Raw genomic sequence first — 15,678 nt, 5'->3', positions numbered from 1 at the left:
TGGCTTGTAGGCTCGTTGGTACTTTTTTAATAAGAAAAAAATCAGCAAGGATCAAATAAACTACAGTAAATAAAATAAAATGCTCATTATTTTTTGCCACTGGGGGACATGCCCTAGTTAATATAAAAATACTTGTATCATTGTTGATGCAATGATCTAGTTGCTTTCATTTGGGGTAGGGACTGACTTCCCATTGAGGTCAAGCAATGCAAGACATGCACATTATTTTTTAATTATTATTTTTAATTCATTTTAATTAAATAATTAAAATAATTAAGTGGGAAAAGAATTCAAAATAATAAACATTTCACAAACACATAACCTAGGCCTGAACAAGTATTGTTTCCTCTGCCATACATTTAGTCAACCACTAAACAAATGCCACATCCAAAATTCCTGACCAACAGGGTTGTATGATTTTCCCTTATCACTCTCTAAAATATATTTAATGAAAGCCGACCAATATGAGTCCAATTCTGATCTTTTAATTCCCCCCCTAAACATCCACATTTCCAATGATAGTTTATCATTTAAGGTTATGTTCCATATTTCCCCATACCATGCTTCCAGCATGAAATGGTTGCTATCTTCCAATTCCTTGTGATGATAAGTCTCGCCACTGTGCACATTATAACCTAAAACATATCAATCACTTTTATGCTGAACTTCAATACACTGGAATTCATATTGCGGGATGGGGGTGGCCATAAATAACCAGAAGGTACTAGTTTGATTTTGTTTTGGAAACAAATATCCTTGTGCATGGCATTTCTGTCTTCCTTTCTGCTTGATAATAGGCTTCAAAGGCAGATACTGTATATACTTTAGTATAAGCCAAGTTTTCCAGCCCTTTTTAGGCTTATACTCAAGTATATAGATAATCAGAGTTGGACAGTCTTATGTTAAATGACAGTTTTATGTAAATATTCAAAAACATTTAACCTACTGATGCCTCAATGGTATTATATTGGTATCTATTTTTTTTAAAAAAAATTACCAGTAGCTGCTGCATTTCCCACCCTCCTCTTATACTCGAGTCAATTAGGTGCCTCGGCTTATATTCGGGTCAGCTTATACTCAAGTATATATGGTAGTAATAAGTGAAAAACCAATATCCCAACTCCATTAGAAAGGAAATGGTGATTTGAGAAAGTTCTAAGAGGAGAATTATAGTATGCCCCAAGCCGTGAAGTCAAAAACAAGGGTAAGATGTTGAAGTTTAGCTTGTGTATATATTATAGGGTTTAGTGCAAGCATGGGCAAACTTTCTAACTTTAGGGCCGCATGGTGGACCAGAGCGAGATGGGCGGGACAGGAGGAAGGGAGTCCTCCCCAAGTCCCCTCCTTGCTCTTTCCTCTTCTCTTTCAGAGGCAGAAAGTGAAGAAAAGATGGGAAACTGACTTTCTGCTGCTCTAGAGACCAGGGCACAAGGGAGCAATGGTTTCAAATGGCAGGGGAAGCGATTTGGAAGACTAGGAAGAACTTCCTGAGAGTAAAAGCTGTCGGAGAGTGGCATAGGCTGCCTGAGAGTCTGGAGGCTTTTCCACATAAACTGCCTATTGGGAATGCTTTGATTGTGCCTCCTTGTATGGCAGAGGGTTGGACTGGATGGCCCTTGGGGGTCTCTTCCAGCTCTAGGAATTCTAGGATTATGTATCAGGAGTAAGCAATACGGGGTCTCATGGATACAATTTTTCTCTCCTGTCCACCATCTCATCCAAGACCAAAACATGCCAAACAGAGACTCAATATAATAACAAGCTTCTGTGAGGCAATTTTCTAAATCCATTAATTTTTAGAATGCCCTAAATAGGTTTATGGAACAAAAATAACATATTCAATGTAGGTTTTTAAATTTTTATTGAATATGTAAGTTGTAGAGGCCATTAATGTTTGTGAAGAGACTTGTAAAGCACTGATGACATAAAAATAAATAGTAGTAGTAGTAGTAGTAATAGCACACACACAAAGTACATGTATATGTGCACATACATGTATCTGTCCTAGGCATCTCTATTTGCATGGAGTTTTGACTGATGTCTGAATGCTTGATGTTTCAAATTGATACATTATATCAACACTGTTTGCTTTTAAAATTACAATTAGAATAACTTGTTTCTGCAGTCACAGTTTCACTTGAGGGCACAGCTACCCACTCTTACTGCATAAAGTGTACTTCCCAGCATATGCAGCTGGATGAGGACTATGTGACAAATGAATTAAAGAACTTGGGAGAACCAGTCTAAACACACTAATAATCCAATACAAAAATAGGTGGTATCATAGAACTGCCCTTGGATATACTTACCATGCTAATACCACTTGCTAGTCCTGATATCATTACTTTCAATCCATGTCATACCCAATGACAGTCTTGTATGGCAAGTTCTATAGACTTCCAATAGACCATTTTTCCCTGGTGTTGAAAGGCAAAGAAAGAAATAAAAGAAAAGGAGGAGAAAGAGAAAGGAAAGAAAAAGAATTCAGGGAATGCTGGCTCGGAAAGGATGATGAGATCATGGCTAAGCTAATTAAAATCTGTTGGCAGAAATAGGACAGCCAGTTATTGTTATATATGTTTAGCAATATGGAAAGTGATCAGAGGTGATGGGAATGACACTTCAACATTTGGTGGGTAATAGATAAGGGCTTTTTTTGTCCTTCTCTAACACTGCTCCAATGCATTCAATTAAATGGAAGCTACTAGGAGAAAGAAGAGGTAAAAGTAAAGGTTTTCCCCTGACATTATCTAGTTGTGTCCTACTCTGGTGGTTGGTGCTCATCTCCATTTCTAAGCCAAAGAGCCGGTGTTGTCTGTAGACACTTCCAAGGTCATGTGGCCACTGGCATGACTGCATGGAGCGCCGTTACCTTCCCACCAGAGCAGTACCTATCGATCTACTCGCATTTGCATGTTTTTAAACTGCTAGACTGGCAGAAACTGGGGCTAACAGCGGGAGCTCACTCCGCTTCCCAGATTCGAATTGCTGACCTTTCAGTCCGCAAGTTTAGCAGCTCAGCGGTTTAATCTGCTGCACCACGGGGGGCTCCAGGAAAAAGAAGGAACTGTTTTTAATTGCTTGAAAAGAAATGGCTTTCTAGAAGATATTAAAACCTACAACAGTAAATTCAGACTATTAAAGCAATGAAATGAAAGATGATCAAACAAAACAAGGAATATAGCAGCATCCAAAATAGTCAACATGAATAATTGTATACCAAAAAAGCCTTGCTCTCAGATTTTCTAAAGAAATCAAAATGAAAGCCTAAAGGATGTGAAAGACAGTGAAGTGTGGCTGTTATAGCTCTATTAATCTTTTGAAAGGAAGAACAACAAGGTTTCACGTGCCCCTTTATGTTCCTTATGGAAGAAAATACGTGATTCTCCCTTATTCCACATGTCACTGTAGACAAACACTCTTGAAAAGCAACTCTGTACTTAAAGCCATTTTTCATTAGCTATTAAAAAGAAGTACTAAGACCATGCAACATGACTTATTCCTGACTGTAGATGACTATGACAGAATATTACATGGGTGTCTTCATCTATCAGATCATTTTTTGGAAAAAAGTAATTCTGTCTAAAGTTTAAACTAAAATAGGAATCCAATGTGACTACAGAATATCTATTATTTTGCTCTCTCAAAAAAGAATTTAGATGATACTGATTATAATGCTGCATGCAAAAATCAAGGTTCTGTGCATGGAATAAGCAGTTTGAAATATGCTTCTGAGCAGATATTTGTGTTAGGAAAAACACACACACACATTTAAGGAAGATGTTGACAAGGTGGAAGGTGTCCACAGGAGGGCGACTAATATGATCAAGGGTCTGGAGAAAAAGCCCTATGAGGAGTGGCTGAAAGAGCTGGGCATGTTTAACCTGCAGACGAGAAGACTGAGAGGAGACATGGTGGCCATGTATAAATATGTGAGGGGAAGTCATAGGGAGGAGGGAGCAAGCTTGTTTTCTGCTGCCCTGGAGACTAGGACACGGAACAATGGCTTCAAACTACATGAAAGGAGATTCCACCTGAACATTAGGAAGAATTTTCTCACTGTGAGAGCTGTTCAGCAGTGGAACTCTCTGCCCCAGACTATGGTGGAGGCTCCTTCTTTGGATGCTTTTAAGCAGAGGCTGGATGGTCATCTATTGGGGGTGCTTTGAATGTGATTTTTCTGCTTCTTGGCAGGGGGTTGAATTGGATGGCCCATAAGGTCTCTTCCAACTCTATGAGTCTATGATTCTACAGTGGACCCTTGGTATTTGCAAGATTTCAGTTTCAATATCTCCTATTGATACCAAAATCAATGGACGCTCAAATTCCATTATATACAGTGATGTAGTAAATGATTTCCCTTACATAAAATGGCAAAATTCAAAAGTTGCTTTGGGAATTAAAAAATATATATTTTCAAACTATGGATGGTTGAATCTGTGGACAGATAAACTGTGGATTAGACGGACAACTGTATAATACGTTAAAACATACTGTAAGAATGCATCATGTTCGTGTCCTAAAAAAAAATCCCAACATGCTCAAAGGTCACACAAGATACTGCTCCTTAGAATCTGCTATCTCAGAATATAGGAAGAGAGGGAAATCATGTATTTCAAAGTTTGTCACTGATGCATATTCAGCACTGCTATCAAGAAGAGCCAGGACATGCAGAATAGCCAGCTGTTCCAAGAATAATAGCATCTGGTGCTACCTGCCCTAGTTTAGTAGGAAGCTCACATCTAGAGGGATTTTTTTTCTTCCCATGGCCGATTTAGTGCTTTCAATGAGATGGAGCTGGAACAGTAATATTCAAAACCTGGACTGGAGAACTGATGAGATTGTCCATTTCCTGCTGTCAAAAAGAGCTTGGAATCCAAAAAGATGCATTTCTGCCATAGGAATAACAAATGTAGGTCCTCATGTGACTTTTAAAGAGCAGTGAGTTTCCAAGGACAGTTTTCACTAATGTCCAAAAATACAAAAAATGTAGGCAGGTAGCAGGCTGACATATGGAAGAGGCACTGGCAAGTTGTTTAAAACTGAGGGATCGTTTTCAAATATTTAAATAGCACACCCAAATCTAATTTCATTGTAAATTTATATTCAACCTATATATTTTAAATAACAGTAGCATTACTAACAATCATTTATTTATTACCCACCTCTCCTTATGACTTGAGATAGGGTATAACATGATAAAAACAGAACACTATTAAAATTCATATAACAAAATACACAGATAAAATGCAGGTTAAAATTCACAAGTTCAAATTGACTGGATAGGTCTGCAGGAACAGACTGGTCTTCAAACGCAGTTTCATGGAACTGATAAAAAAAATGTAAGACATGGACCATTTCACAAACTGACTACATTTCCCAGCATTTCTGGCCTAATACATAAATAAAATACTTGCAGTCCACAAGTAAAAAAAACTCAAAGATGTGCAGTGCTTATGGTTATGACTGAATGTCCTATATAGTTTCAGCTGATAACCTAATTGCCTGTTTGCATTACAGTACAATCCCCATATTTATGGAAGATACATTCCAAGGCAACACACCCTACCCATCCCTGAGGATACCTCAAACTTTGGATAATAGTGAAGGCTATAATTTGATTTTACTTTGAGGTACTGGAAGAATACTCAAGAATAGCATGAGAGGACCTAGAAATATCCATAAACAGTTCTGTGATAGGTTTTTTTTGGAGTGTAGGTTAGTGAAACTGTGAATATCAAGTCCATGGGGGGGTTATACTACATGGATCAAGAACAATAGTTATATTTCCAATTAGATTATTGATACAATAGTTCCTGGTTGTTACAGGGGAAGCTCCAAAATGTAAGGAGTAACCAGGATGAGGAAGATTTGATTATTAGGAAGTTAGGAAAAGACTTACTGCATCACACTAAAGTCCTATCTAGGCTATAAATCTATTCTCAACCAACAAGGAAGCCTACAAGGAAGGCAGGAATACATAAGCACCCCTTTGCTTGCACTCTCCAGAAACAGGTATTGCTGGTGTGAAATAAGAATTAAATATTCAGTTGTATCCTGATATGTTTTAGTGACTCTGATTAATTCCATTTTGACAATCCCCATGGTCTGCATTGTTTACTGAGCTCTGTTATTTCTGCTATTTAACAATATAATATGTGAAACTGAAGGTATAATAAAGCCATCATGATGGAGACACTGAGAATTTTAGATACGGTATTTTCAGCTCATGACCAGAAAGATTACTAATTGATCTTTTGCCTGCTGCTATGGCCATCCAACTTCAAAGCATTGTTATTCCAGCATAAATTTCTTTAATGAAAGCTGTAGTAATGATTTCAATAATCAAAGTGTTGTTTGACCTATACTTTGAATTCGTCTTTCAATTTTACTTCTTAAAATGATAGAACATTAATCTGTATACAAAGAGGTAGTAGAGGAAAGCAATATTTGAATTTTTGGCTTAGTGTCTTGTCAGCTGTACAGTAGAACAATGCTCATTTAGGAAAATCAAGCCCAAGTTGGAAAATAGGTCTATTCAAAAATCACTGAAAACACCATTATAGATTAATAGCTGTGCTATGTAAAATTTAAAGGTTTGAAAGCTTTTTACCCTAGAAGGAAAACTATGAGGTAGAAGCATGCCAAGAATTCAAGGAGTCTGATCCTTCACTATATAAGTATATTTACTGACTCCAACTTTCATCTTAGGCTTTAAAAATCATTGCCTTTGCTAAAAGCTTTTCTCTTAAACTTAAACTTGTGATCTTTTTTACCAAGAGAAACACAGCAAAGGCTGGAAAGCAATGTTAGTCAAAATTTGGTATTATTAAGCTTAAAAAGTACATATGGACTGCTTGAATAAAGGAAGTTTTAACACACTATTAATTACAACACACATAAAGCAAAACAGCCGCTGAAGCTTAGCCAAACATCACAAAAAGAGTCTATGCCACTGATATGTCACAGTGGTTTGTAAGCTTCTGGAAGCCTCTATGCCAGTTCTCAACCCGGTGTCCTCAGATGTTTTTGGCCTACAACTCCCAGAAATCCCAGCCAGTTTACCAGCTGTTAGGATTTCTGGGAGCTGAGGGCCAAAACATCTGGGAACCCCAAGTTGAAAAATACTGCTCGATGTGGAGCTACAAGGCTCATTATCTACAAGTGGCATGGCCATGGTGGCTGGAGCTAATTGAAGCTGTAGTCCAGCGCATCTTAAGTGTAGGAAGTTGGAAAAGACAGGATATAGGTATCAGACAAGGAAGATTCCAGTTAAATCTGGGCTTAGCCATAAAACCTACTGGATGATCCTAGAGCAGTTGCTCACAGGGGAGTTGTGAGATGGAGCGGGAAAAAATATCTATGCCGTTCTCAGCTCTGTTGGGAAAATGTGATGAAAATGCATGGTTCCCAACCACAAGAGATTGATATGACGGTGGTGGGAAATGTGTAAAATGATTATCCAGAAGATCAACTAACAAGAGGGTTTGAAGGCTCTCAACTGTTCAAATAAGGGCATATACTTACATTTAATGTACAGAGATTGGAAGGGAGTATGGGGAGTATGTAGGGAACATGACCTTTTCCAGGATGATAAAAAGTAGTGTTTGATTAAAAAGTTAGTTTTGAGTCTGTTGTAGATCACCAATTGATCTTTCAACGATAAAACATTTTTTACTACCGTGTTTCCCTGAAAATAAGACAGTGTCTTATATTAATTTTTGCTCCCAAAGATGCTCTTATTTTCAGGAGATGTCTTATTTTTCCATGGAGAAGAATTCACATTTATTGTTGAACAAAAAATGAACATTTATTATATAGTGTACAGTAGTTGTCATCACAAACCAGCATAACCAGACAAACTGTGAATCCTATCAAGAATTTCTTGTTACTACCATTATTTCTATTTCTATGTACAACAATCTATGGTACATACATTTACCAAACCTGCATGCTCTGGTGTTCTACTCTACTAGGTCTTATTTTCTGAGGATGTCTTATTTTAGGGGAAACAGGGTAAAACAGCCCTATCTTTCCCAATACATTTACATACTTCAAGAATGATGATGAAGTAATTGCATCAACTTTAACAAGTGCTACAATGGAATACAAGTCTTATGAGGAACGTCTTAGGGAGTTGGGTATGTTCGGCTTGGAAAAGAGAAAAATGAGAGATGACATGAAAATTACCTTTCAATATTTAGAAGGTTGCCTTGTAGAAGATATAACCAGCTTGTTATATGCTGTTGCAGAAACTAGAATACGAATCAATGGATTCAAATTATAAAAGAGGGCTTTCTACTTAAACATTATGAAGAATCTCTGTACTGTTGGAGCTGTTTGATAATGGCATGGACTACTTTGTAAAGCTGGTGATCCCTCCATTTTTGCAAGTCTTTAAATAGAGGTTGGGTTCATCTCTTGGGAGTTTTTAGTTATGTGTTCTTGTATGGCAGAGGCATAGACTAGATGGCCCTTGTGTCTGAGAGTCTATGGTTCTAATATAATTTATACATTACTTGATTTATTGCCCTGATATTTTGTTATTCCTACAGAAAAAGTGCACTGCCCTGTGCCACAACAGGCAAATTATTGCAAATTCCATAACCTGTTGGAAAATAACTGCAGCCAGTCTCTTGGGAACATAACTTTTTGGCAAATGTGAATCTCCATGAATATGTGGAGACCACCTTTTGAAAACTACTAGTCAAGAAAAGGATGACCTTGTTAGAAGTCAACTCTTTGAATAAGTGATATTAACAAGCATTCATGTAATGGCACACAGGTAACTCAGCTATGAAACTGAAGAACTATGTCTTTAAACTGCCAAGGATAAAGACATGCCACTACAAAAATATATTTGGTTAGCAGAGTTTTAAAGATGTTTCTTTGCAGTTGTAATTGCAGTTGCCCAAAAGATATACACTCCCTTTAAACATCTTAGTTAAAATATGCACTAATAGATAAAAAAAACAAGTCTTCTTTGAAAAATTACATATCTTGTTTACTCATAAAAGTCTTGTATTAATTCATCTTACAGGCACATTTTATTGAAGTTGTTATAAATAGGATATAGCTTCTCTCTGTGTTGAGTACACAGGGCATTATTCTTAATCAATAATCCATAGTATTATTTATTTATTTATTTCTGTCCTGCTTTTTTCCCGTGGGTGGGATTCAAAGCAGCGTACAACATATAAAATTCATACAAATACATCCGACCGCAGTACAAAATCAGATTAAAACATTATCCTAATATAAAAACCCAATTAACATATCAAATAAAACAATTTTTAAAACTTGCAGCAAGCACCATTTAAAAATATCCATAACCTCCGGCCACTAAAGTTATTTGTCAGGTATTATCAAATTATTTATCAAGATTGGCAATGCCTGTTTTCATTCGTCTGGGAAAGCCTGGCTCCACAGAAAGGTTTTAATTTGTGAACGAAAGGCCAGTAAGGAGAGGGCTGATCGTACCTCATTAGGGAGGGAGTTCCAGAGGCACAGGGCCACCCACTGAAAAGGCCCTCTCTAGTATAGTTGTACTCACTGAAGTCCATAATCATACTGTATCAATTGAAGTCCTAAAGTATCCATCTCTATTGAAATCCAAACAGCAACCTGCTTTCATTGAAGACCAAACACATACATACATCCACCTCCACTGAGGTGTGATGCAAGACTGAATACAAAATGGAGTCCTGAATCTAAACATGCTCAGTACAATCACATGTCTATAGCTCTTCCAACACCAAAGAGATACAAACTGGGAAATCAACATGCACATAGAATACAGGTTAGCAAATATATACATTAATAAATCAAATAGTGTGAGGCTTGGGAGGTTGCTATTTCCAACACAAATGTTGACAATAAATCACAGTGCTGCCCTGCCAAGGTCCCTGGCATCATTCAATTCTGGCTTTTCTGATAAACTCTCTTTTTAAATAGTCTGCAATGTCTTATCAGCACACCTTAACATAAAAAAACACAAAGAGAAAAATGGTGGGCTTTTGATTACTTTCAGTTTTGTTTTGTGGTTCTTTGGGATTTGGGGCACTCCATGTAGTTCTCAGAAGGTTCTGTGGGCATAAAACTAGCCTCTGGGCTTGCTGAAGTTGTCCATCCCATTACAAACTAATAGCACTAATTTTATATGCTGCAAGTGCTAACTAACTGCATGCTGCTAAGTGAATGTAATTCTATTCAAGGGAGCAAATAAATTGCTCGAGGATGGATAGGGAACAGTTGTCTTCATCCTCTACATATTCTTCTCTGCATTCAGCATTAAAATACAGTGAGCTGGAGAAGGGGTGGGATTCTTAATTTAAGGGGGATTAAAAAGAAAAAATGAGGATTATGTCAGTTACCTGAATTTGCTAAGTATGAAAGTGAGCTCAACAAGATACATGGAATTCCAACCACAAAACAATCTGTTTGTCATTCATCAGGAGGCAGTCAAAACTAGTTTCTTGAGTCCTGTGATTTTCATAAACATGAAATAGAAGCTTTCCAGGAGAAAGCAGACTGACTTATTAAGTGAAATGTGAAACTGTACAAGCACATTGTCACACAGACTTACCAGGCGTCTTCTCTCTTCCTCTACTGCAATCAGTAATCGAGCGAACTCCTTCAATGACTGGGCTACAAAATAAATACAAAAAAGAAAACAGAATTATTTTATACTCATTCTTTATTGCCTTTATATATACACACTGGGCAGCTAAACCTGGCAATTCTAACTGGATGGCCCCCCAAGAGGGTCTTCCTCCAGGGGCAAACCAGGAATGGGCAACTTGGAAGTCCCTGAACAGACTCAGAAGTGGAGTGGGCAGATCTAAAGACAACTTGGCAAGGTGGCACTACCTGGAGGAATCCTCCACCTTGTGTGACTGTGGAGCTGAACAAACAACTCAGCATATGTATGCTTGCCCACAATGCCCTGCCTCATGTACGGAGGAGGAGTTGTTTAAAGCTACAGACAATGCGGTTGCTGTTGCTTGTGATTTCTTTTCTTTTCTATTTTATTTCCATTATTTGAAATGTATTTGCTGTACCAATGCTTTTGACACGAAATAAAATATACACACTCAATGAAGAGTCACAACTGGATATATATATGCACACGTTCAATATATATAGACACACACTCAATGAAGAGTCATTACTTAATTTCATTAAGTAATGAAATTCTCGCTGGTAAAGGGATCCGCCAGGGCTGAATCCTTGCTGCATCAGAGTCCAATCCAATATTACTATTTTACTCTAGGACTTTGAAATGGCTACCAAAAGCTAATTCAGAATCCATGAGAGAAAAATATCTGTTTCTTGAGATGAGAAGGAATCAACATGTTACTTCTATTTGTCTTTGGTTTGAGATGATGGAAACAATGATCCTTCACAGAAGTTTTCAGGGCGTGCATACGTAGTGCCTATGTCAGGGGTCCCCAAACTAAGGCCTGCTGGCTGAATGCAGCCTTCCAAGGTCATTTACCCAGCCCTCACTATAAACTTAAGTCTTAGGGTTGCCCTAAGTCACACAACAACAACAACAACAACAACAGTTATTGTGTTGTCGAAGGCTTTAATGGCCGGAATCACTGGGTTGCTGTGAATTTTCCAGCCTGTCAGACTATCTCATCAGCCAAAAGCAGGTCCATACTTCCCATTGAAATACTGGTAACTTTATGTTGGTTAAAATTGTTCCTGATTTTAAATATTCTACTGTTCTTTCACATTTTTTGCATTGCAAATAAGATACCTGCAGTGTGCGTCGGAATTCATTCATTTCCCCCCAAACTATAGTCTGAAGGACTGTGAACTGGCCCTCTGATTAAAGGTTTGAGGACCTTTGGCCTAAGTAATAAAGGACCTGGTACATTATCTATTCAAATGTCATTTATATTCAAACAGTAGTGAGTGTTTGAACTTCACAACATCTGAGAATGTCTTCCATAGATGTAGGTGAAATGTCAGGAGTGAATGCTTCTGGAACATTGCCATACAGCCAAACACACAACAACCCTGTGATTCCAGCCATGAAAACTTTCGACAACACAGTAGGGAGTGTTATTTGAGCCCATTTCTGGTTCATTTGAGAAACAGATTGGAGATGTAGAAACTCTCTTTTTAGTGGTTCTAACTATTTTGTGTTACACGGTGAACCTGGAGAACCTAGAAACTCTTAAAATGAATGTTTTTAATCAAATCTGTGAAGAATCTAATCTACAAAACTAAAACCTGAAAATGGGGAGAACTGGCTGTAATTTGCTCAAAAATGATCAGCTATATTTAAAAAATTTTCTAAATATGAAAAACACATTTTTTCATTTTCTAAATATGAAAAACACAAAAAGTGATTTTTTGCCTTAAGAATTAACTCACAAAAGCTGAGAATAATTCATTTGGGTGGGGGGGGGGGGGGGTCACCCATCGAGTTACCTTTCCTTATTTCTGCAGCTCTTCTAAATATGTTTTTCTTTCCATTATTAGAAATACACACTTAAGCTGCCCTAGCAACGCAATGGACCTTTTCAACATACTGTTGAAGGGAGAATTCATGCTTTACATATACATATTTTTGCGCAGATACAGCAAAAAGCATCCCTGTTCATTGCTGAATGGATACAAAAGGGATCAGAATACTTACATTCTGAAATCTGCTCTCCATGCAGTAGGAACGTGTACATATAATGGTAGGGGGATGCAAAGATTGCTAGAGCACTGATGCTCCATATGATTGTAGTCCATCATTTCTCACAACTGTTATGTTGGCAAGGACTAGTGGGAATCATAGTTCAACATCATCATGTGGACGGCCACACAACTCTTTGTTTAGGAGATATGATTGTTTGTAGCCTTCTCAAACTTAATGACAAAATAATACAATTTGTTTGCTGTTTCTTGTGTAACGAGAAGGCCACCGAAAATTCTTCCTGTTGAATTTACATGAGGAATGACAAGACTGAGTATTCAGGGACAGTAATGCTCATCATGTTGTACTATGACTAAAACATTTCATTTATATTAATTCTATATAATAAGGTACAATTACCTGTTCTTCTAAACAAGAACAGTTTCTAGAAGAAAAGGCAATTGTGCAATTTGGATGACTACATTTCTCCCAGCAAAAGCATTTCCACAAAACAGAGAACATAAAATTTCAGAGAATTCTAACTTACTGTGAACAAGCTACATGCTGTTACCTGGAACTGTTTCACTCCCACATCATCCCTTGCTCCACAAGTGACTAAACTATTCAGAAATCAGAAAGTCACCTGAACCAAAATTCCTGCATTACTGCATTTATTGGGTCTTGATTCATATAATTGAAATACATGAATCACAAAATAGGAAACCGAGTTCAAATCAATTATATGCTAGTCTGTGGAGTAACTGAAAATCAGTGATTTCAGTCAGCATTTCCCCAACTTTTCAGGCATTCTACATACATTCTATATACATTTTTGGCTTTTTGGCTTGTTTCACCTCATGTATGCATTGTTATTTATTACAAAGGGACTATATACAAACAAGAGCTTCCATATTTTAGGACTATAGAGAACAGTACATTTTGCTAAGTGCATCTGGTTTTGCCAGGACGAGTAAATCACAACATTACTGAGATTTTTCTATTAAAAGACAATAGAACCCTGTACTCCTTTGTACCTGGATCACAATTTCTCCCTACCTCTCATTGTTTTAAAGAGGGGAAAATAACATAAAAGAGGAAACTGCAGCAATGCCATTGACCTGAACCATCTTATTTAAATCCTTTCATCTGAAATCAATTCACTACAGTAAGCCAAAGGATCAAGTGAGCAAGTTGCCAACTTTACTAAAACAGAGATTACTACACAAACCCAACATATTTCTGAGAAGCCTCTCTTTGGGAATAACAATATTTTCAAATAAATGTGGAATTAATATATTGCCATGGTGTTTAAATCATTAGAGAGTCTGGCCAGAACTATTATATTAAATCAAAATATGGAAGGGAAGCAGAAACGGAAGAGTGATTTAAAAATATATAACTAAATTGAAAAATTGAAATGGGGGCAATATTGAGAACCTTCTACACTAAATAATTGGGCAGAATGGCTCCCCTCCAAAATGAATAAAATGTGAAAGATCGGAGCAGATGTTCTCACATTCTGTTGCAAGACCACTGATAAAACAGTTCATTTTATACCCAAAGTAGAAGACAGACTTAGAAAAAGATGGAATAAGGTTCTTACATTCAAGTAGAGTACTATGGCAATATTAATGCAAACAAGTTTTACCTTCCAAAAAAGTTTAAACTGTTTCATAAATTTTCACGTTATATTAGTAATTATTTGTAAATATTAAGAAAGAAAATGAACAAGTGCTGACTTCTCAACTCTCATACAGAAGTCAGGCAAATAGAGATTCATAGATACATTTCCCAGACACACAAAATAACCTTCCAATACATGAATGCTTATTTGTGTGTGGACATATAGTGATTTCAGTTAGGACCGCTCTTAGAAAGTCTATAATCGGCGAATGTAAGCTAAACCACATAGACCAGGACAGAGAAACAAACTCACCGGGTTGAAGATAAGCCACAGAGGTTTATTACATTTTGGTCAAAAGGATGCAAGTACAAGCAATTTGTTTCAAAAGGCACAAGCATAAACATACAGAGAAATCTTCTGATAGTTATACAGACTTCCCACTCCCTCTCCTGATTGGCTGAGAAAGAGGCCAGCTAGGATTTGCCCTGGACTGGCTGGGGATTTCCTTGACATCACAGCCTACAGGCAGGGATTTCCATGGCGGGGAGAATGGCAGCCAGGGACGGGTCTATGCAAGGAGTCAATCCACTGCACTGACACCCACTGGGAAGGTGCAGCCCATGAGGAAACAACTGTACAGATATGCTGGTGAGTTTTGGATTAACTCAAACATCCAGTTCCATCAAAGGACTAAAGCTCAAAAGACAAAGGTGCTAATCTTATGCAATCAACAACTTGGTTGTCAGTATAGAAACTTAATGAATGCACATATACTAAGCCCCCTCTCCCATGGGAGTGGCAGACTCTCAGCCTCAAGTTACATGGACAAACATCCTGAGCTTCTCTGGCTGGTAAAGAAGATAATTTATCTTTATATACACACATTGTTTCTGATAGTTATCTGACTTGGGAAATAGTTAGGTTTAGTGAATGAGCCCAATCCCAAAGTCACAGGGAGGTGGCTGCCTTCAGTTATATTTTGATACATATAAGAAACAGTTTCTACACTATATGTAATCAATTGATACAGTACATAGTAAGAAAGATACAAGCTACACAGAAATCATAAATTGATACACTTTTTAAAAGGTTAGACATGATAGAGTTTAAGGCAGGGGTCCTCAAACTTTTTAATCCGAGGGCCGGTCCACAATCCTTCAGACTGTTGAGGGGCCAGATTATCATTTGAAAAAAAAAAAACCAAACAAATTCCGATACACACTGCACATGTCTTATTTGTAGTGCAAAAGCAACAACAACAACAACAACAATGAAAGAACAATACAATATTTAAAAATAAAAACAATTTTAACCCAACATACATTTAGCAGGATTTCAATGGGAAGTGTGCTCCTGCTTCTGGCCAGTGAGATAGTCAAGTTAATTAGGGTTGTTGTTGTTGTTGTTGTGTGCCTTC

General features: G+C 37.4%; 1 protein-coding gene across 4 annotated transcripts in view; it reads right to left on the bottom strand.

The window, feature by feature from the left end:
* The window catches only part of arhgap42 (Rho GTPase activating protein 42), a 210,307-nt gene that overhangs the window by 107,986 nt on the left and 86,643 nt on the right, over positions 1 to 15,678 (bottom strand). For all 4 annotated transcript variants that reach the window (XM_062977124.1, XM_003219305.4, XM_062977123.1 and 1 more), the window contains exon 3: positions 10,586 to 10,647. In XM_062977124.1, coding sequence (XP_062833194.1) covers positions 10,586 to 10,647 — 62 coding nt within the window. The remainder of the gene's footprint in view (positions 1 to 10,585; positions 10,648 to 15,678) is intronic.

The sequence above is a fragment of the Anolis carolinensis genome, chromosome 3 (assembly GCF_035594765.1).
Source record: "Anolis carolinensis isolate JA03-04 chromosome 3, rAnoCar3.1.pri, whole genome shotgun sequence".
In the NCBI taxonomy this organism is placed as follows: Eukaryota; Metazoa; Chordata; class Lepidosauria; order Squamata; family Dactyloidae; genus Anolis; species Anolis carolinensis.
Note: the sequence above shows the minus strand (reverse complement) of the source record. Positions and strands in the feature narration are given on the sequence as shown.